At 43.6% G+C, this 20,614-nt stretch overlaps 1 protein-coding gene across 2 annotated transcripts; it reads left to right on the forward strand.

Annotated features, from left to right (window-relative positions):
• The first annotated feature begins 588 nt into the window (after positions 1-588).
• On the forward strand, positions 589-20,445 carry ube2z (ubiquitin-conjugating enzyme E2Z). Of its 2 annotated transcripts, none has more exons than XM_080446248.1 (9): positions 589-1,279; positions 4,351-4,636; positions 7,724-7,847; positions 10,162-10,234; positions 13,418-13,605; positions 13,964-14,075; positions 15,503-15,615; positions 17,334-17,424; positions 19,587-20,445. In XM_080446248.1, exons 1-9 carry the CDS (start codon positions 1,070-1,072, stop codon positions 19,809-19,811), a joined length of 1,422 nt encoding a protein of 473 aa, XP_080302374.1. In that variant the 5' UTR covers positions 589-1,069; the 3' UTR covers positions 19,812-20,445. The 2 variants fall into 2 exon arrangements, with proteins under 2 accessions (XP_080302374.1, XP_080302375.1); XM_080446249.1 differs by having other exon boundaries at positions 4,351-4,631; positions 7,722-7,847.
• Positions 20,446-20,614: the final 169 nt, after the last annotated feature.

A 20,614-nucleotide genomic window follows, 5' to 3' on the forward strand; every position in this document is an offset into this window, starting at 1 on the left:
AATCATGTTGGATGGAGGCCCAACTTGTTTCTATGAGGCAAAAAGTTCCTTATGCGCAACAAATCATGTTGAGAGGCTCAACTTGTTTCCTGGAACCAGAACTAGAGCGAATATACCAAGGATGCGTCAGTGACGTCAAATAACCGGAAGTGTGTGATGCCTGTTAGTGTTGTGAGTTTTTAATGGTTTTCATACTAAAATATGCCGAAAATAGCATAGATCTACAAGCTCGTGAGCTCAGTAGATTTATGCTATTTCTCATTTTTATTGGAGAAAAACAATTTTAACATTCAGCCATTAAATAGTACCATAGATTTTTGTTTTTTCTGTTTTTTTTTTAAAGATACAAAATAAAACAAAACATCATATCACAAGATAAAAATAAAATGACATTGAACAATAACACAAATACAAATGAATAAAAAAAACAGACAAATAGAAACACTTGAACAATCGATGCCTCAAACCTCAACTAATACAAAAGACAACTCCAACAACTAATACAAAATATCTCAAACAACCAAAACAACAATCAATACAAAACTTCAAAGTGCCCCAAGAAACGTGCACCGTCGTGTTTCAGGAACGGAAGGAAGGGGAATGTCGTCGCTGCTGCTGAGACCATAAAACTAAACCTCCGTCTCTCTCACACAACAACAACAACAACAACATTATTCTTCTTTAATTCATCTCTTTATATACCAAACAACCCCCCAGCAGCACGCTAAGTTAAGCTAACAGTAGGGCTCTATAACTGCCAGTGGCCAGGGGCCGCCGGGGAGAGAAAACACGGTTCTAAAAAGAAGGTTTAGTTAATAGTTTATTTTTTTTTAGCAGCACCGTCATGTCGCTGCTGCGGGTTGGAGGATAGTGATCATCATGGCCTCCTCCTCCGGTCTGTGCCGCTGTCTGGACAAGCTCTGATCCCACAAAACAAGCTCCTCAAGCGGCCTGAGAGACACCGTAGGGCCCGCCGGGGCTACCCGTCTGTCTGCAACACATTCACCCTCATTCACACACACACCGTTAGAACCTTTTATTAAAGCGTTCTCTGAGCCTCTCTGAGCCCATGATGGCGGACAGCAGCAGCACGGGAGAAGAAGGGACCAGCAGTAACGGAGTGTCCGGGCCGGGCAGCCTGGGGAACGGGGCCCCGCTGCCTCTGCTGCCGGCCGGGGACCACCTCCAGCTCCACCACGGACCACCTGGGGACCACCTCCTCCACCACCACCACCACCACGGACCACCCTTCCTCCTGACCACCACCAACACCAACCAGGTATAGGGACAGCTGTAGAATTACAACCCTCGTAGACGTGTTTATGATTCTGACGTTTTCAATCTACGAGAGTTGTAGGGTTCACCCCCCATGGACACAGGGACTTTCTGCACTATGCCCCGTAGACACTCCAAACATGTACAAATTGAAAATAAAGGTGCTTACCCCCAAGCCCCAAATGTTAACTCTCGCTACGGGGTAGTAGTTTAATGTAATAATCCATATCTCTCAATAAAGAAGTGTTTTAATGCCGTCTGTGGCCGATTCTGTCGGAAGTTCTCAATGGGCGGTAGTGACGCTCCCCATCTGGTGAAACCCGGAATTACACTAAATGTAAACAGGAAGTAAACGAGGGTGAAACAATGGCGTTCGGCCACAGACGGGATTAAAACACTTCTTTATTGAAAGATATGGATTATTACATTAAACTACTACCCCGTAGCGAGAGTTAACATTTGGAGCGTGGGGGTAAGTACCTTTATTTTCAATGTGTACATGTTTGGAGTGTCTACGGGGCATAGTGCAGAAAGTCCCTGTCTCCATGGGGGGTGAACCCTACAACTCTCGTAGATTGAAAACGTCAGAATCATAAATACGTCTACGAGGGTTGTATTCTACAGCTAGTATAGGGACAGGTCTGGTTGGGATTTTTTTTTTTTTTTTTTTTTTTTTTTACTTAAGTAAAAGTATCAATACTGCAAATAACTCTTGCAGAAATACTCTCGTTGCAAGTAAAAAAAAATAATCCGGAATTCAAAATGTACTTGAGTAAACGCACCGAGTGCCGCGCTATGAGCTTGTAGATCTGCTATTTTTGAAAAATCTTGAAACACAATAATGTGGATTAAAAAAAAAAAACTGTTAGGATTTAGAAAACATTTTTAAGAATCGCCTCAGGTCTTAAAGGGTTAAAACTTCAAATGTCACTTTAGTTGTTTTTAACCACTTGAACCCTAGCCTCGGTCCCAGCCTCACTTATCTGCGAAAAGAAGAGCCTGGTCACGACCTAAAGCAGCGAGTGTCTAGGAAGTCCTGAGTGGGTAGGATTTCCGTCATACGCGTTTCCCCCGGAAACGATATTTTTTTGACCAATCACAACACTTGTTTCATTCACGGAGAATGTTAACAGATTTGTAAAGCATCAACGTCATTTCCTTGGGCGGTACTTCCGTCAAATTCAACCGTTTCCGGTTCTTCACTTCCTAGACAACCAACATCCCAGGTCTTGCCCAGCGTGGTCCCAGCCTCACTTATCTGCGAAAAGAACCCAGCTTGAACCCAGCCCCAGCATCCCTATCCTGGGGGCAACGTTCGCCAATAATAGCCGACTTACAAGCTCACAACGCGTTGTGTAGCTTGTAGATCGGCTATATTTGGCGAATCGATTTGTGTAGCCTAGACTAGAGTGAAATAAGAGCGAACCAAATGTCCTCTTTACAGGTCTGTGTTGTCCTACGAACAGAGGGTTTAAAGGGATAGTTCACCCAAAAAATAACTTGAATTCGTGGTTATTTTTTCGGTTCCGGTAGGAGACGCAAAGAGCCTCCTTTGTGTCTCCTACCGGAACCGCTGCCTATACCGGTCCGCTGGTCACCAAATTATTGGCTTATAGGAATGAGACAAAAAAAAAAAAAAAAATCCATGAATTTCAAGTCATCTTTTGGGTGAACTATCCCTTTAAAATGGTACCGAATTTGCAGCTCAATTAAAGCTAATTCATCCTAGTGCAGGGGTCTTCAACAGGGGGTCCGGGACCCCTAGGGGGTCCGCCAAATCTTTGTGTGATATGATTTAGTTTTTTTTTACATTAACCACTTGAACTCTAAAATTCCTTTTCTGAGGGGAACATTAGCTGAAAATAGCCGATCTACAAGCTCTCAACGCCTCGCGCTGCGAGGCGTTGAGAGCTTGTAGATCGGCTATTTTTGGCAAAGAGGCTATAGGTGTAGAGGGGGGAAAAAAGAGCAGACTAAGTCAAATCTGTAATCTGAATTATAATATCGTAACAATTTGATACAATATTGAGTAGGGGGTCCCTGCTTCATCTCTCTCAGCTAGGGGGTCCTTGGCCTGACAACGTTGAAGACCCCTGTCCTAGTGTATGACGAGAGGTAGGGGTGTGCCCGATACACTCATTTCATGAAACGATACGATACGATATTGGGCTCACGACATTGATACGATATCGATACGATACGATATATGGCACTTTTTTTATTATGAAAATATATGGGGGGGGGGGGGGGGAATGCAAACAAATATTTCTGTTTTGCATTATTCAGACATGCAAACTTGTAGCTTTTCAGCTACAATAGCCGTTTTGAATCCCAATAGGGCAGTGGTGTCCAAACTTTTTTCAAAGGGGGCCAAATTAGAAAATATGAAAACACCCAAGGGCCAGCTTGCTCGTGCGCAGAGCGCGCACGCTGCGAACATTTTCGATTATAGGCGGATTTGGGGCAAAATATGTGCGGTTTTCAGGCGGATTTGGGGCGTTTTTGGGCGTTTTATTGTTACTTTATTTCGGTTTTAGGGTTAAGCAAGAGCTAGAGAAGGTGCAGCCATCCTGAGGCAAAGGAGGAAAATGCAACTTTCACTTTTATAAATCTTTAAATTTTTTTGAAGGTGCAGGCGGGCCGTTCATAATACAATTTAGGAATGAAGCCAAGGGCCGTATAAAATGTGTCCTCGGGCCGCAAATGGCCCGCGGGCCGGACTTTGGACACCACTGAAATAGGGCAATAGTGTGACAGCTGACCCGAAAAAAAAAACATGTCACCTTTTTCACCTCGGGGCTGTTTGCATGTCTGATTATATTATTGTAAAAACAAATATATATCATTATTTTTTTTAAACAATATCCACCCCCCCCCCCCCCCCCAAAACGATACATATCGTCACGAAAACGTATCGCGATATATCGCGGGACGGTATATCGGCACACCCCTAACGAGAGACAATTTCACGATGAATTAAAATCTCCGCGACACGGCGATTTATTGTGAGCGTTTGTTTTGTTTGTCGTCACGATAAACAATAATAACGATTATCCGTCCATCCCTTACAACCAGGCCTCCTCCTCCCCATCTCCGGCGGCCAGCGGCCTCCTCCTCGGCCTCCCCACAGCCCCCCCGGCCATGATGGTGTCCTCCTCCTCCTCCTCCTCCTCCTCCTCCTCGACGACGACCCCGGGCCCGGGCTCCCAGTCCCAGCCTGCACCTCCTCCTCCTCCCCCGCCTCCGGTGGTGGCCGTGGCGCCCAGCCTCCTCCTCCATCACCACCACCACCACCACCACCACGCCGCCGCCGCCTCAACTCTGCCCCCCGGGGTCGGGGTCCATCATGGGGTCGGAGGAGGTAGGGATGTTAACTATTCATCTATTATCCATGAAGTTCCATTAAAGGGATATTTCACTTTCAAAAAAACCTTTGGTCATTTTATCGTCTACTCATGCTTTAGTGAGCCCCCCAGACCGTTTTTAAGTTGCTTGATTCAGTATTTAGATATTTGATAATCATTTTATCAGACACGCCCCCTTCCTATACAAACCCATTATAACTTCAAACTCCATTTTTAACCTGTTAGATTCATCAAAAACACCCGTCCTTGGTTCTGCTGACTCACCCTGCCCTCCTGATACGTGAGGGGGCCGTGTTTTTTCGATTACTTTTTTCATTTATTTTATTTAATTTTTTAAATGTATTTAATTTTTTTCATTTTCCAAAACAAATATTAAAAATAAATGAAAAAAGTTATCAAAAGAACACAGCCCCCTCGCGTATTAGGAGGGCAGGGTGAGTCACCAGAACCAAGGACGGGTGTTTTTGATGAATCTAACATGTTAAAAATGGAGTTTGAAGTTATAATGGGTTTGTATAGGAAGGGGGCGTGTCTGATTAAATGAATATAAAATATCTAAATACTGAATCAAGCAACTTAAAAACGGTCTGGGGGGCTCACAAAAGCCTGAGTAGACGATAAAATGACCCAAAGTTTTTTTGAAAGTGAAATATCCCTTTAAGACCTGGAACGCATATGTGTCATTTTTTGATTTGAGCTAAAAAGCATTATTTTACACTTTGGGCTATTCAAAAATAGCAGATCTACAAGCTCATAGCGCGGCACCGAGTGCCGCGCTATGAGCTTGTAGATCTGCTATTTTTGAAAAATCGCGAAAATGTGTGAAAATCTTTGAATGTGTATTATTTTAAAGCGAACATCTGTAACTCAAATCTGTGCTTCTGGGTGGTCCTCCCTGGAACAACATATTTTGAGATGGGGGTCCGTGGCCAAATACATATCACTTTGGGGGTCCTTGACATGAGAACGTTCGAGCGCCACTGATATAGCATCATGGGGTCGGAGGTAGGGACGTTAACTATTCATCTATTATCCATTAACTTCGTTCAGAATTTAGTCGATTATTAAAGTTATCGAGTTTCAATTAATTGAAAAAAAAAATCTGGAAAAATAAATAAATAATAATATATGTATATATATTAAAAAAATTGTAACTGTTTTTTTTTGGGCGGGTTAGTGAAATATCAAATGTGAGCTTACCATAATCACAGTAATCCTTAATCATATTCAAGGGCTTTTGGAGAGAAATTAGACAGACTCCATAGAGCACTGCCGGGGGGGAGGTGTGTGTGTGTGTCCAGCTGATGCTCGTTGATGCTCGTTAATGTTATATACATCAAAGCAATTATGTCTTGCACTCATTTTCAGTTTCAGACAAGAATCTTCTCCTACGTCCTAAGAAACGCTAGCCTGGTAAACCCCCCCCCCCCCCTCCCCCCCTCTCCCCCCTCCAAAAATCTCATTTGCATGGTCCTTATCCGCGGTAAACTAGCAGGAGAAGCTCGCGTTGCAAGGAGAGCAGGAGGAGTGGTTATATTGCAGGTGAATAGTCAAAACGTGTCGCATACATTTTGAGACATGTTTTCACTTTTCACCTGCAATATAATCTCTCAAGAGCAGATTCTGCTCTGCGTTTGAATCTGTCGGTAGCCGTGTTGACAACCCGTGCGCATTGGCTACAAGTGGGCGTGCCATCAGATCAGGAAGCAGGCCGCGCTATACCCAATCAAATGTAGTGGGCGGGATTTACGTGGGCGCCGTTCGTTCCCCACTGGAAACAAACCGAAACTCATTTAACAACAGCGTCCTCGAAGCCGACAAGACCACGGAAAGTTAGTAACATTTTAACTCGCTCTTTCATCATAGAAACAAGTGGGCTTATAATCAAACCATCCGTGTTCTCTGGGAGAAGTGGTGTTAGTGTTCCGTGGAGAAATATTGTTAGTGGGAATGAAAACGTAGTCGCACCACCGGAAGTGAAAGGCTGAAGGCAGACCAAAACCCCGGTTTCCCTGAGCACGGTTTCCACCGTATAGCTCCGCCCAGAGCCAAATGAATAAGTAAAAAATCACACCCAGTGTGAAGTGGGCGGTGTGGTCATCACAGTGATGGAAGCTCACTTAAATGCATAGTCCTATTTATAGGTTATTGATTTCATCATGTGTCTCGCTAGCCAATCACAGTGCTGAATAGAGTCAGCCAATAGAGTCAGCCAATCACAGTACAGCTAGGGGTGTACTAATGCTAGGGGTGTACTAATTATGAGCCAATCACAGTACAGCGAAGGGTGTACTAATGAGGTGTCCCAACCCCACTTATAGGGGCGGCTACTCCGCCCCAAAAACAGCAGAGGGGCGCTGTTTTTCCTTTTGATTTGGCGATGGGTTCCCAGATTGCCTGTGATATAACCACTCCTCCTGCATTAACCCATTAAGACCTGGAACTGTGTCATTTTTTGATTTGGGCTAAAAAGCATTATTTTACACTTTGGGCTATTCAAAAATAGCAGATCTACAAGCTCATAGCGCGGCACCGAGTGCCGCGCTACGAGCTTGTAGATCTGCTATTTTTGAAAAATCCTGAAAATGTGTGCAAATCTTTGAATATATATATTTTTAAAGCGAACATTTTTAACTCAAATCTTTGCTTCTGGGGGGTCCCTGGAACAACATATTTTGATGGGGGTCCGTGGCCAAATACATACCATTTTGGGGGTCCTTGACATGAAAAAGAATGAACACCACTGATATAGAAACATACGTTTTTCAGAAAACTGTTGAGATTTAGGAGACATGTAGAATCGGCTTCAGGTCTCAATGGGTTAAACCCGCAAGACTGAGTGGACTCAATAAAACCCTGAGTCGGGGACAACCCTGCTGATAGGACCGTTCATGTTATGAACTCCGCAGAAACGCCCAGATAAGCCCTCAGGCCCCCAGACCCAATTCCTGAAATCAAATGCAAATGAGATTTCCGGAAGGGGCGGCGGGGGTTACCAGGCTGATCAATTAATAGGTTAATCGATCGATGATGGTTATTATCAACTATCAATTAATGAATGAATGGATGATTTGCATCCCTAGTCGGAGGGGTGGCGGCGGGGGCCGGCCTCCTGTCCCAGATCCACGCCACCTCCTGGGACCCCACGCTCAGCACCGACTGGGACAACGAGAAGGCTTCCCAGCAGTGCATCCTCAGGATCAAGAGGTAACACAAACCTGTTATTACTGTGTGTGTGTGTGTGTGTGTGTGTGTGTGTGTGTGTGTGTGTGTGTGTGTGTGTGTGTGTGTGTGTGTGTGTGTGTGTGTGTGTGTGTGTGTGTGTGTGTGTGTGTGTGTGTGTGTGTGTGTGTGTGTGTGTGTGTGTGTGTGTGTGTGTCACGGGTCCTGCACGGGTCAAATTTGGAGAACCCGCGCCCGCCCCGCCCGTCAATAGGTTTACAACAAGAGTTAGCAAAACATATTACATACATTAAACATATCTCTCGCTGCGGTGTGGTCAGGTTTGATTGTTGTTATGTGTAATCGTTAGGGGTGTGCCGATATATCGTCCTGCGATATATCGCGATACGTTTTCGTGACGATATGTATCGTTTTGAGAGAAAAAAAATATCGTTTTCAAATCGTTTTTTTTCTTCTTTTCCCCCAATAATAATAATCAGGCATGCAAACAGCCCCGAGGTGAAAATGGTGACAACATGTTTTATTTTTTTCGTGTCAGGTGTCACACTATTGCCCTATTTGGATTCAAAACGGCTATTGTAGCTGAAAAGCTACAAGTTCGCAAATCTGAATAATGCAAAAACAGAATTATGTGTTTGCATTTGCTTTTTTTCTCCCCCATATATTTTTCATAATAAAAAAAGTGCGTATCGTATCGAAGCTGTGAGCCAAATATCGTATCGTATCGTTTGGTGAAATTAGTGTATCGGCACACCCCTAGTAATCGTTTGAACTCTTTCTCCCATTAATGTAGTCAGACACATGAGCCTATAGCTACTATAGGAAGCCACTGGAGTCTTACTTGATTTAGGGCCGGCTTTTGGTGGGATTTAAGATGAAACATTAAGTGTGGATTAACCAATACAATTATCTAATGCAGTGTTTCTCAACCTGTGGGTCATGATTTGGTTGGGGGGGGGGGGGTGACAGTGAAGTGACAATTTAAAGACTTTTAAGACCTCTTTAAAAAGAGAATTTCTGCATCAAAAGTAATCAATAAACTATATTCTATAAAAGCTGGTCAAACATTGGCCAAATTGTCAAATAATGTAAGAAAGAGTCAACATTTTTGTAAATAGCCGATCTACCAGCCCACAACGAGGCTGAGAGACAGTGTAGGAGAGACAGACAGACAGACAGACAGACAGACAGACAGTAGACCAGCTGAGAGAGAGACGGACATTAGGACAGCGGCGAGGGAGACAGGGTAGGAGAGACAGACAGTAGGACAGCTGAGAGACAGACAGGGTAGGAGAGACAGACAGTAGGACAGCTGAGAGACAGACAGTGTAGGAGAGACAGACAGTAGGACAGCTGAGAGACAGATGGTGTTGGAGAGACAGACAGTGTAGGAGAGACAGACAGACAGTGTAGGAGAGACAGACAGTGTAGGAGAGACAGACAGTAGGACAGCTGAGAGACAGACAGACAGTGTAGGAGAGACAGACAGTAGGACAGCTGAGAGACAGACAGACAGTGTAGGAGAGACAGACAGTGTAGGAGAGACAGACAGTAGGACAGCTGAGAGACAGACAGACAGTGTAGGAGAGACAGACAGTGTAGGAGAGACAGACAGTAGGACAGCTGAGAGACAGACAGTTAGGAGAGACAGACAGTAGGACAGCTGAGAGACAGACAGTGTAGGAGAGACAGACAGTTAGGAGAGACAGACAGTAGGACAGCTGAGAGACAGACAGACAGTGTAGGAGAGACAGACAGTGTAGGAGAGACAGACAGTAGGACAGCTGAGATAAATATTGTTGTCATAACCACATTATAAGCACTTTTAGTGTAAAGATTGATTGAAGACAGTGTTGTCTGTTATGTATGCTTCAAACCGCTGTGTATGATCAATCATAAACAGCAGATCTACAAGCTCACAAGAGCTTGTAGATCGGCCATTTCAAATAGCCTATAGGTATAAAATAGGGCTAAAGACAGAATGTATGTTTTATAATGTATCTCTCTCTCTGTCTCTCTGTCTGTGTCTCTGTCTCTCTCTCTGTGTCTCTCTCTCTGTCTCTCTGTCTCTGTCTCTCTGTCTATGTCTCTCTCTGTCTCTCTCTCTCTGTCTCTCTCTCTGTGTCTCTCTCTCTGTCTCTGTCTCTCTCTGTGTCTCTCTGTGTCTCTGTCTCTCTCTCTCTCTGTAGGGACATCATGTCCATCTATAAAGAACCTCCTGTATGGATGTAATAATGTATGTTTTATAATGTCTCTCTGTAGGGACATCATGTCCATCTATAAAGAACCTCCTCCTGTATGGATGTAATAATGTATGTTTTATAATGTCTCTCTGTAGGGACATCATGTCCATCTATAAAGAACCTCCTCCTGGAATGTTCGTGGTTCCTGATCCTCAGGACATGACCAAGGTAAGAGTTGACCTCCTGACCCCTCCTAACCCCTCTGTGACCTGAAGACCAGAGCGTCTTGAAAGCACACACTACAAACGTGTCACATTGTGATGCGCTGTGAGCTTGTAGATCTGCTATTTTCTGGGACTATTTTATCAAAATCGATTTAAATCAATTAGTTTGATCAACTGTTTCCCTGATTACAACATGTAACTGGAGCCTTAGTGGAGTTATGTGAAGACCAACATCATCAATCACTTTTTATTGTTGTCTCCGCCAGGCCGAAGGCATGGCGAGAGAGTATGTTTTACCCCCTGTCCGTCCGTCCGTGTGTCTGTCCGTCTGTCACCAGCTAATCTCCGGCACCGTTGGCCCGGTCGCTCCGAAACTGTGCACACACACTCCCTGGATGCCAATTCAGAACTTCTGCCCCAAATCTTTCACATGGGCCTGTTATAGCGCCACCAGGAGGCCGATTTGTGCAAAACCCATTTTTTATATAATACTCCTACAAATTTTATCCAAACGTCATGCAAATCAGTACACAGTATCTCTATAGTCATGTGATCAACACGGATCTGTCCGATTTCCCATATTCCATCCTCATTGCCTAAGGTTGGCTTCCAAAGTTTGCAGGATTGGTCCGTTTTGAACAAAAAGCCTCAAAGTATACACACAGCTTGCAATTTCCGTGAAATTTCACACGCACATTCCCACTAGGCCGAGGAAGAAATGCCAACCTTCTCACATTGGCCTGTTATAGCGCCACCAGCAGGTCTAATTTAGCAAAACACATTTTTGGAACAAAATGCCTCAAATCATGAATGCAGTGTCAATGCAAGAATAAATGGCACGGTTGGCACCCTTTTCACATTGGCCTATTATAGCGCCACCAGGAGGCCACAATAACGTACCTGACCTGGCGGAGACCTGTGCTCCGAGGAGCACTTTGTATTGTTTTGTTTTGTTTTAACTATGTAATGATGGAATTCCATTGTATTATGATTTCAGTTTGATCGTTAACCCATTGTTAAGACCGAGGAACGTATCTGTGTGATTTTAAGATTTCTTTGGCTATAAAAAAAATAGCAGATCTACAAGCTCATAGCACAGCACCGATTGCCACGCCATGAGCTTGTATATCTGCTATTTTTTAGAAAAATCATGTACATTTTTTGCAAATCTTTGAATATATATGTTTTTTTAAAGCAAACTCAAATCTTTGCTTCTGGGGGGATTCTACAAATGTCTTCTAAATCCCACACGGAAAAACCTATGCTGTTATATCAGTGGTTCTCAAACCTTCTTCATGTCAAGGACCCCCATCTCAAAAAAGTGTTCCAGGGACCCCCACCAGAAGCAAAGACTTGAGTTAAAAAAGTAAAAAAAAAAAAGAAGTATACATATTCAAAGATTTGACAAAAAAAATCACGTTTTTTCTAAAATAGCAGATCTACGAGCACCGCGCTATGAGCTTGTAGATCTGCTATTTTTGAATAGCCAAAGAAATCTTAAAATGACACGCATGCGTTCCCTGTCTTAACCCATTAACAACACATTGACCGCCAGAGGTTAATCTCATAATGTACTCACCAGTGCCAACGTGTTATTGTTGTTTTTTTGTTTTTTTCATGTCGCCATAGATCTTGTTAAAATCCTTAACTCTATAACTGCCAAAGACGTTTATAAACGTCTTTGGGCCTTCAGCTATTGCCTGCCAAAGACGTTTAAAAACGTCTTTGAAAAAAAAAAAAAAAAAAAAACTTTTTTCAAAAAAAAGAAAATTCTAAAAAGATTCTCTAATTATTTAAGATTGACACCTTTTCGATATTCCAAACGAATAAGGAGATAACAATTCCTAAAGATTTGCTGCTCCATCCACTTCAATGTTAAAATTGAAACGGACAAACAATTCACAATGTTTTTTGGTTTGAAACTACTGGTTTTGAGCTATTTTCAAACATCAAACAACACATGACAACAAGGTCAAATTGACCTCGTTGACATTTGTGAAACCACACCTGAATCTCATCTGTGATTAGAAATTTTCTGGGATCAATTATACTGGAGAAAAATATTCTGTGGCTATGCGAAAAGGTACCAAAATCGGTCAAAACCCTGGCAGAGGCTACAGACTTTTTGAAAAAACTCTGGCAGGGTAAGAGTTAAGATTGAGCCGTGAACGGTCTGTTTACATCCGCGACATCTCACTGTATCTCCCAGTGAAAACCGCATGTCAAACGGATCTCCATGATTGTAGTTAGAGCGGATTACGTTAAACAGTGATATGCGAGGAGAAAAAACTACAGGAAGAGAATTGAGTTTCAGTGTGCGCTTTAGAATGGGGGCGGACGTGATCGTCAAAACCGGATCCCAAATAATTCTGTTTCCGGTCATCAAACCGGAACCGGAAATGGATCAAAAAATTCCGAAAGTGCACCTGGAAAATGTTCAACGCGAATCGGCGGTTCGCGTTGATCTACGCGACTGGCACGCTGCAGCTTTAAATAGGTTCGCGTAGATCTACGCGATTGGCATTCAATGTGTTAAGGCCTGGAACGCATCTGTGTCACTTTAGATTTCTTTGGCTAGGATAAAGGATAAGGATAAAGGATAAAAAGGATAAAATTCAAAAATAGCAGATCTACAAGCTCATAGCGCGCGCTATGAGCTTGTAGATCTGCTATTTTTGAAAAATCTTATACATTTGTTTGTCTCCAAAAACTGTTGGGATTTAGATTTCTTTTTAACACATTGGGTGCCAAAATTTTATAATAACAGATTACGTTCGGTGCCAGAAATCTCACCGCTGCGCTGCGCTGTGCTGTTTAAAGCTGTAGACTCACTGTGCTGTGCTGTTTAAAGCTGTAGACTCACTGTGCTGTGCTGTTTAAAGCTGTAGACTCCACGACGAGCGACCCATGAAAAGCAGTGCATGTGTGTCGGGTGAGCGATGGTCCTGGCTAAAGCCTGGAACAACAACGTGTCTCACGCGAGTCACCGTTGCAGAGCGATGGCGCATCGAGAATGACTCGTTTTGCCCACTGTAAAAAGTGAAGGAGATACAGAGGTTTTTAGCAGGGAGATAGAATGGAAGTGGATGGGAGGCAGATGTTTTGGCACGGTGATCCGTCTGTCCCTTTACTTCTTAGAGTGTCTCTCCTCCTCCTCCTCCTCCATGTTGTTGTCTCTCTCCCCCAGATCCACGCTCTGATCACGGGGCCGTTCGACACGCCGTACGAGGGGGGCTTCTTCCTGTTCCTGTTCCGCTGCCCCCCAGACTACCCCATCCACCCCCCCCGCGTCAAGCTGATCACCACGGGACACAACACCGTCCGCTTCAACCCCAACTTCTACCGCAACGGCAAGGTCTGCCTCTCCATACTGGGGTGAGTGTGGGGGGGGGGGAGGAGAGAGAGAGAGAGAGAGAGAGAGAGAGAGAAGGGTGACGTTCTAAAACAGTGGTGTGTTCCTGTTGGCGTCACATTGTTGTTGTTCCCCACACAACGCTCATCATGTTTAGTCTCACTATGAGAATATAAGATGATACCAAACGTCTGATTATTATTGTTATTAGACCCAAAACGCACCAAACGAACTAACAACAAACTAAACACATTTTAAACTGCCTTTAAACAAGGCATCCTTGTACTTCTGTTTAGGTGGACATAAATAAACGTGTGTGTTTGTGTGTGTGTGTTGTGTGTGTGTGTGTGTGTGTGTGTGTGTGTGTGTGTGTGTGTGCAGGACGTGGACAGGCCCAGCATGGAGTCCTGCTCAGAGCATCTCTTCAGTTCTCATCTCCATTCAGTCTCTGATGACTGAGAACCCCTACCACAATGAACCTGGGTTTGAACAGGTACACACACACACACACACACACACACACACACACACACACACACACACACACAGAACCCCTACCACAATGAACCTGGGTTTGAACAGGTACACACACACACACACACACACACACACACACACACACACACACACACACACACACACACACACACACACACAGAACCCCTACCACAATGAACCTGGGTTCGAACAGGTACACACAGACACACACACACACACACACACACACACACACACAGAACCCCTACCATAATGAACCTGGGTTTGAACAGGTACACACACACACACACACACACACACACACACACAGAACCCCTACCATAATGAACCTGGTTTTGAACAGGTACACACACACTCGTCTAAATGTGTTAATGAACCTCTACAGCAGGTCGACTCTAAGGGTGCGTTCGGAAAAGCGCAGTGGCCAGTGCGCTCAGTGCGCTCAGTGCTATATATCCAAACGCACCCTTATTTGATTTTTTTTTTTTTTTTTCAGAACCCAAGATATGATGATTTGAAGATTTGCTGCTCCATTCACTTCTTGTTTAACTTCTTACTGAAAAAGGCTGTATCTCGGCTACAAAGCACTTTTTTTTGTTACAATGTATTTTAGGCTCTGGCACTCGGAGCCAAACTGCCAGAAATAAGTCAGGCACTGAATGAGTTAATCTCCAGTCCAACACACACAGCGCCCCCTGTCCTTCTGCAACCCTAATTACCCTCTATCCTCACGCATGGTAAACCTTACCGTATAGTGCGTGGCAAAATCCTGAAGGGGGCGTCAGCTAAGTGTCATTTGGTATCTTGGTGGGGGATAAACAGGTTGACTTAACGTCAATCTGGGAACCCATCGCCAAATAAAAACGGAAAAACAGCGCCCTCTGCTGTTTTTTACTATTGCACTCAGCTCTGGGGGGAGCAAAATGGAGCACCCGTGCGCAAGGAAACCGGGGTCACTTAACGTTGACCCCCACCATTATGTCTGCAGCTACTATGCCACGCCCCCCGTGGTGATGACACGTTGGCAAGCACTATATGACAGTCATTAGATTTCTGCTCACTAACCAGTATTCATTCTGTGTGTGTGTGTGTGTGTGTGTGTGTGTGTGTGTGCGTGTGCGTGCGTGCGTGCGCTTGTTTGTTTGTGAGGGCCAAATGTTCCCAAAGATATAGTCAAATTTGAGAATAAGACATTGTGAGGACCTCACAAAATAAAGGGTTGTTTCTATGGTTCAAATATAATTTATATACATATTTAGGCTTACAAGTAGGAACGTGTTGGGGTTAGTATTTGTCATTTAGAGGTTAGGTTTAGGGGTTAGAGTTATGTCTGATTGCACTGATCCAGGCCTATATAACTTGTGTGTGTGTGTGTGTGTGTGTGTGTGTGTGTGTGTGTGTGTGTGTGTGTGTCTGACTCAGGAGCGCCATCCGGGGGACAGTAAGAACTACAACGAGTGTATCCGCCATGAGACCATGAGGGTGGCGGTGTGTGACATGCTGGAGGGCAAGGTGGCCTGTCCTGATGCTCTGTGGTAAAACACACCTTTTACTCTCTACTCCACTACATCTCTGAGGACAATATAGTACTTTTACTCCACTACATCTCTGAGGAAAATATAGGACTTTTACTCCACTATATCTCTGAGGAAAATATAGTACTTTTACTCCACTACATCTCTGAGGAAAATATAGTACTTTTACTCCACTACATCTCTGAGGAAAATATAGTACTTTTACTCCACTACATCTCTATGGAAAATATAGTACTTTTACTCCACTACATCTCTGAGGAAAATATAGTACTTTTACTCCACTACAATTATTTGAAAACTTTAGTTACTAGTTAACTAGTAACTAAGTAATTACTTTGCAGATATAAATGATTACATTATATAACATATATTAAACTAGTCCCCCCAGGAAAACGCCATTCCGCGATCGCGGAAATTACCGCAGATTTCAAGGCCATCCGTGGATTTCAAAGCCGTCCGCGGATTACAAGGCATAGTGCAGAAAACAAGAAAAGTCTTGGTAAAACACCGCCGTATGGAGAAGTATTCTCTCTCTGTCTCAGGGCAGTGCGAGCTGCTGCTAAACTCCTCCCCCTCCTCCCCCTCCCCTCACACACACAGGCACGTAGAAAGAGAGAGAGTGAGAGTGCTGCATAGAACTACAGCTAAACTTCAGAGCGAGTTAACGATGGCTCGTTGACCCCAATTTGACCACTAGGCAATCAACACTGAACAGCACTAATTAATGGCAGCTGTGATTCTTGTGTCTGTCCGTGCAGCTTAGATATCAAGTAATTCCCTGTAGAGAGAGCCTCTCCCTCATGTTCAACTTCAAGTGTGACTTCTAAGTTCTACTTCTCCTCAAAAGGACAACTTTTATTATTTCCCATCCTGAATGACAAGCCTAATGTTATTATTATTGCATTTGGCTATGTGCAATAACTGCAGGCCAAGGTTCAGAGGCATTGTCAGTATTTGTCTTAATTTCTTTAATTAATATTTCTTTAGTCACCAATAATTGTAACCGTATAACTGTAAGCCAGTGTTTTGAGACATATTGTCTTGTATTGCTACAAAATAAATGATAAAAATGCATCCTACATGCATAAATACAAAAATGATGAAAAATAAAAAATGATTGGATGGGTGATTGCTATCGGCCTGATCGGACCACCTCTATTTATAACCAGTAACATTGACTCAATTACTATGTTCCATGGTATTTTAGTGTTTTAGAATGGTATAACAATTAATTGAATCTATTTCATTATGGAATTTACTTGATTATTAAAAAGTAATCTATTTTTGCTTGATAACTGGTCATTTCAGGTTGTTTTTTAATGCCCGCGGAATATTAACGATAAGCCGTGGAATCAAGAATTGCTCTCCGTGGAATCTAGACTTTTTCTCCGCGCTTTCCTGGAGGGACTAATTAACCACTTCAGCCCTATTTTATACCTAGGCTATTTGATAATAGCCGATCTACAAGCCTACGACGCGTTGTGAGCTTGTAGATCTGCTATTTTCATACATTTTGGTACTTTTACTTTTGGCACTGTAAGCATATTTTGATGAAAATACTTTTGTACTTTTACTCGAGTAACATTTTGAACACGGGGGGCCTTTCACTGTAACGAGTATTTCTACATTGCGGTATTGATACTTTTACTTAAAACATCTGAGTACTTTTTCCCACCACTGACACAACGTGTGGGGGGGGGGGATGTGGTTGTTTTCAGGAGCGTGATGGAGAAGTCCTTCCTGGAGTACTATGACTTCTACGAGGGCGTCTGTAAGGAGAGGCTGTACCTGCAGGGACAGAGCATGCAGGTACGTCTCGTTGTGTTGCTGCGACGCAACATATTTATTACATTGTTTCTAGATATTATTCTCTCGGCTTGATTACTGCAACGCAGTGTTAATTTTGTCGACTAAGACTAAAAGACTAAAAGACTTAAAGGATCTACACCATGAATTTAAATAATTAATATCATATGGTGTATGTCCCTCAAACCTTTTTCAAAAGGTTTGAGCCTAAATCATCACTCAGATATACTCATCCCAAGTCAATTGTCTCTGGCATATACAGCACTTTCAGCTGCAATACCAAAACGTCCTCTTGGGCAGGGGGGGGCTACTGAGCAATTCTGTCTGTTCATAAAAAAAATGATTAAAAAAAAAATGGAAACATTCTGCATAAAAAGAAGCATCCAAGAAAAATACAAAATCGAAAAAAAAACACTTAACATTTTTGAACAATTCCACCAAGTGTTTGAGGTGCCTGTTTCACCCACTTCCGGGGGGCGGAGCCAAAATCCGAGCCCGAAGTATTCGTTCGTAGACCCCCACTTAGGGGGGGTAGAAAAAGTTTCGGAGCGATTCGGGCACTTTTCATTTAACATTGGAAACGCAAGTGACATCACTTGCATTGAACATTCTGAAATGGCCTGTTCAAACACGCCCATTCTGAAAATCTCTGAAATGAGAATGAATGACTGAATGTTAAAAAAAAATATTTTTTGGGGTACAAGAGACACTGGGGAGCCCAAAAAATACTAAAAACCAAAACAAAAATGAAATTCATGGTGTAGACCCTTTAAGGTTTTGATATTTAGTCGACTAGACTAGACTAAGACTAAACCATTTTCAGAAGACTAAAATAGGACTAAAACTAGATGGTGTGTTATTCAAAAGACTAAGTCTAAATTTGCTGTCAAAATTAACACTGCTGCAATGCAGTGTTAATTTAGTCGACTAAAACTACGACGAAAAATGTTGGTCGACTACCTTTTTTCACCGACGAAAACTAAGTACAAACTAAGCTCTGACGACTAAAACTAAGACAAAATATATTGACAATTTCGTCAACAAATAAAAACTAGACTAAGATGTCAGTGAGGGATCTAGTGGAGAAGAGATCCAGTAGAACTAAAAGACACGTCATTTTATGTTTGGTTGCGAGCTCTGAAAATAGCAGATCTACAAGCTCACAACGCGTCGCGCTGCGACGCGTTGTGAGCTTGTAGATCGGCTATTTTCAGCATGCAACCAAGTGTAAAATCATCCATTACGACGCCATCAAGGCACCGCCAACACACATTTTAGTCGACTAAATCAACTGTAGATTTAGTCGACTAAGACAGACCTCTGTGGATATAGCTTTAAAGCACAGCTCAAGACCTATTTCTTCACTCTTGCTTTTAGTTGATTTTTAAATCTCTGTGTTGTTATTCATGATGTCCTCACTGTTTGGCCTGACTCACTGCCTTTTTTTGGGGGCTTTTATTTTAATGCTTTTGCTTTTATTTTTTGTCTTTATTGTTAAATTAGTTGTATTGTATTGTATTGTGTATTGTTGCTCTGTAAAGCACTTTGAGCTGCATTTCATGTCATGTAATGTGTTATACAAATAACCTTTATTATTATTATTTTTTTGTATAATCGACTAAGCAATTAGTTTTATGAAAATACTAAATAGATAACTTTTTAACACATCACCCGCCAAGGTATTAAACATTGTTTGTTATCCCCTTGCCAGTGTAATTACCTTCATCCCATGATATTTGAAACGCCGTGGAGGTGACATTGTGTTTCAAAAAAACAAAAAAGGGAAGGGGTAGGCGGAGGGATCTGTGTATTCAGACCAACCACAACATTCCAACCGCGATCCGCCATTTTGGGGCTGTGGCCCACTGGAAACGGTGGTTTTCAATGCAAAAAACAGCAACTGAATTACAGCAGTTTTTCTGAAAATCCCATAGTCAGGGCGGGTGGAAGTGACGTTTTTTGGAATGATGTCACATCCACATACTTCTTCTCTGAGTGACGATGGATCATCTCAGAGCTGTGTTACGGTGCCTAAAACTGTGTGCCAATTTTTTTTTATAGAACGACTTAATGCGTGTATGGCAGGAATTGTGTTAATGGCTGAATCGACTAGTTTGATTAACTAACGTGGTCATGTTCCCTTAACAAAACAAAACCCCCCTTAGGACCCGTTCGGAGAGAAGCGGGGCCGCTTCGACTACCAGGGCCTGCTGGCCCGGCTGGGCGCCACCCACCGGCGGGTACGCGACAAGTGTCCGGCGGGCGGGGCCGGGGGCGGGGCCGGGGGCGGGGCCGGCGACAACGGAGACGACGACGACGACGAGCACTCCGACTCGGACTCCAGCACGTCCGGCACGGACCCCGACAGCCAGGGCAGCACCCAGCCCTGACCGGACCCCCACCCAACCCCCCACCCAAACCCCCACCCAACCCCCACCCAAACCCCCCACCCAACCCCCACCCAACCCCCACCCAAACCCCCCACCCAACCCCCCCACCCAACCCCCACCAAACCCCCACCCAAACCCCCACCCAACCCCCACCCAAACCCCCAACCCAAACCCCCCACCCAAACCCCACCCAACCCCCCACCCAAACCCCCACCCAACCCCCACCTCACCCCATGGGGTAAGAGACAGGACGGGACACGTATTTGAGTGGGGGTTTATTTAACTCATTCTAAACTGGGAACGCATCTCTTGTCATTTTTGGAAGTCTTTGGCTATTAAAAAAAATTAGCAGATCTACAAGCTCATAGCTCATTTTTCTTTTTCTTTTTTTAAATCGTGAAAATGTGTGCAAATATTTAAATATATATATATTTTTAAGCAAAGCATTTGTCAAATATTTTTTGTTCCAGGGACCCCCCCTCCCCCCCAGAAGCTTTGAAGATTTGAGTTTCAAATGTTCGCTGTAAAAAATATATATACATTCAAAGAGTTGCAAAAAAAACAGCAGATCTGCTGTTTTGGAATCAGTCCCTCCATCACTTATGACATCAGAGATGCGTCTCCCCGGATTGAATGGGTTTAATGTGGAGGTGGAGGAAAGGGTGGTGGAGGAGGAGGAGGAGGTGGAGGAAAGGGTGGTGGAGGAGGAGGAGGTGGAGGAAAGGGTGGTGGAGGAGGTGGAGGAGAAAAAAACGGACTCTGAACTCGGGGAGGCTGATGATGGCCGTTTGTAAAAAGATGTC

This window comes from Gymnoscopelus braueri (genome assembly GCF_963280865.1).
Source record: "Gymnoscopelus braueri genome assembly, chromosome: 13".
Lineage (NCBI taxonomy): Eukaryota > Metazoa > Chordata > Actinopteri > Myctophiformes > Myctophidae > Gymnoscopelus > Gymnoscopelus braueri.

What these genes read in the sequence shown, in the direction of transcription:
- ube2z (XM_080446248.1), top strand. Translation starts at nt 1,070, where the DNA reads ATGATGGCGGACAGCAGCAGCACGGGAGAAGAAGGGACCAGCAGTAAC. An exon ending in GCCTGTCCTGATGCTCTGTG is followed by an intron (nt 15,616 to 17,333) that starts GTAAAACACACC and finishes GGTTGTTTTCAG; the next exon opens with GAGCGTGATGGAGAAGTCCT. An exon ending in TGCAGGGACAGAGCATGCAG is followed by an intron (nt 17,425 to 19,586) that starts GTACGTCTCGTT and finishes AACCCCCCTTAG; the next exon opens with GACCCGTTCGGAGAGAAGCG.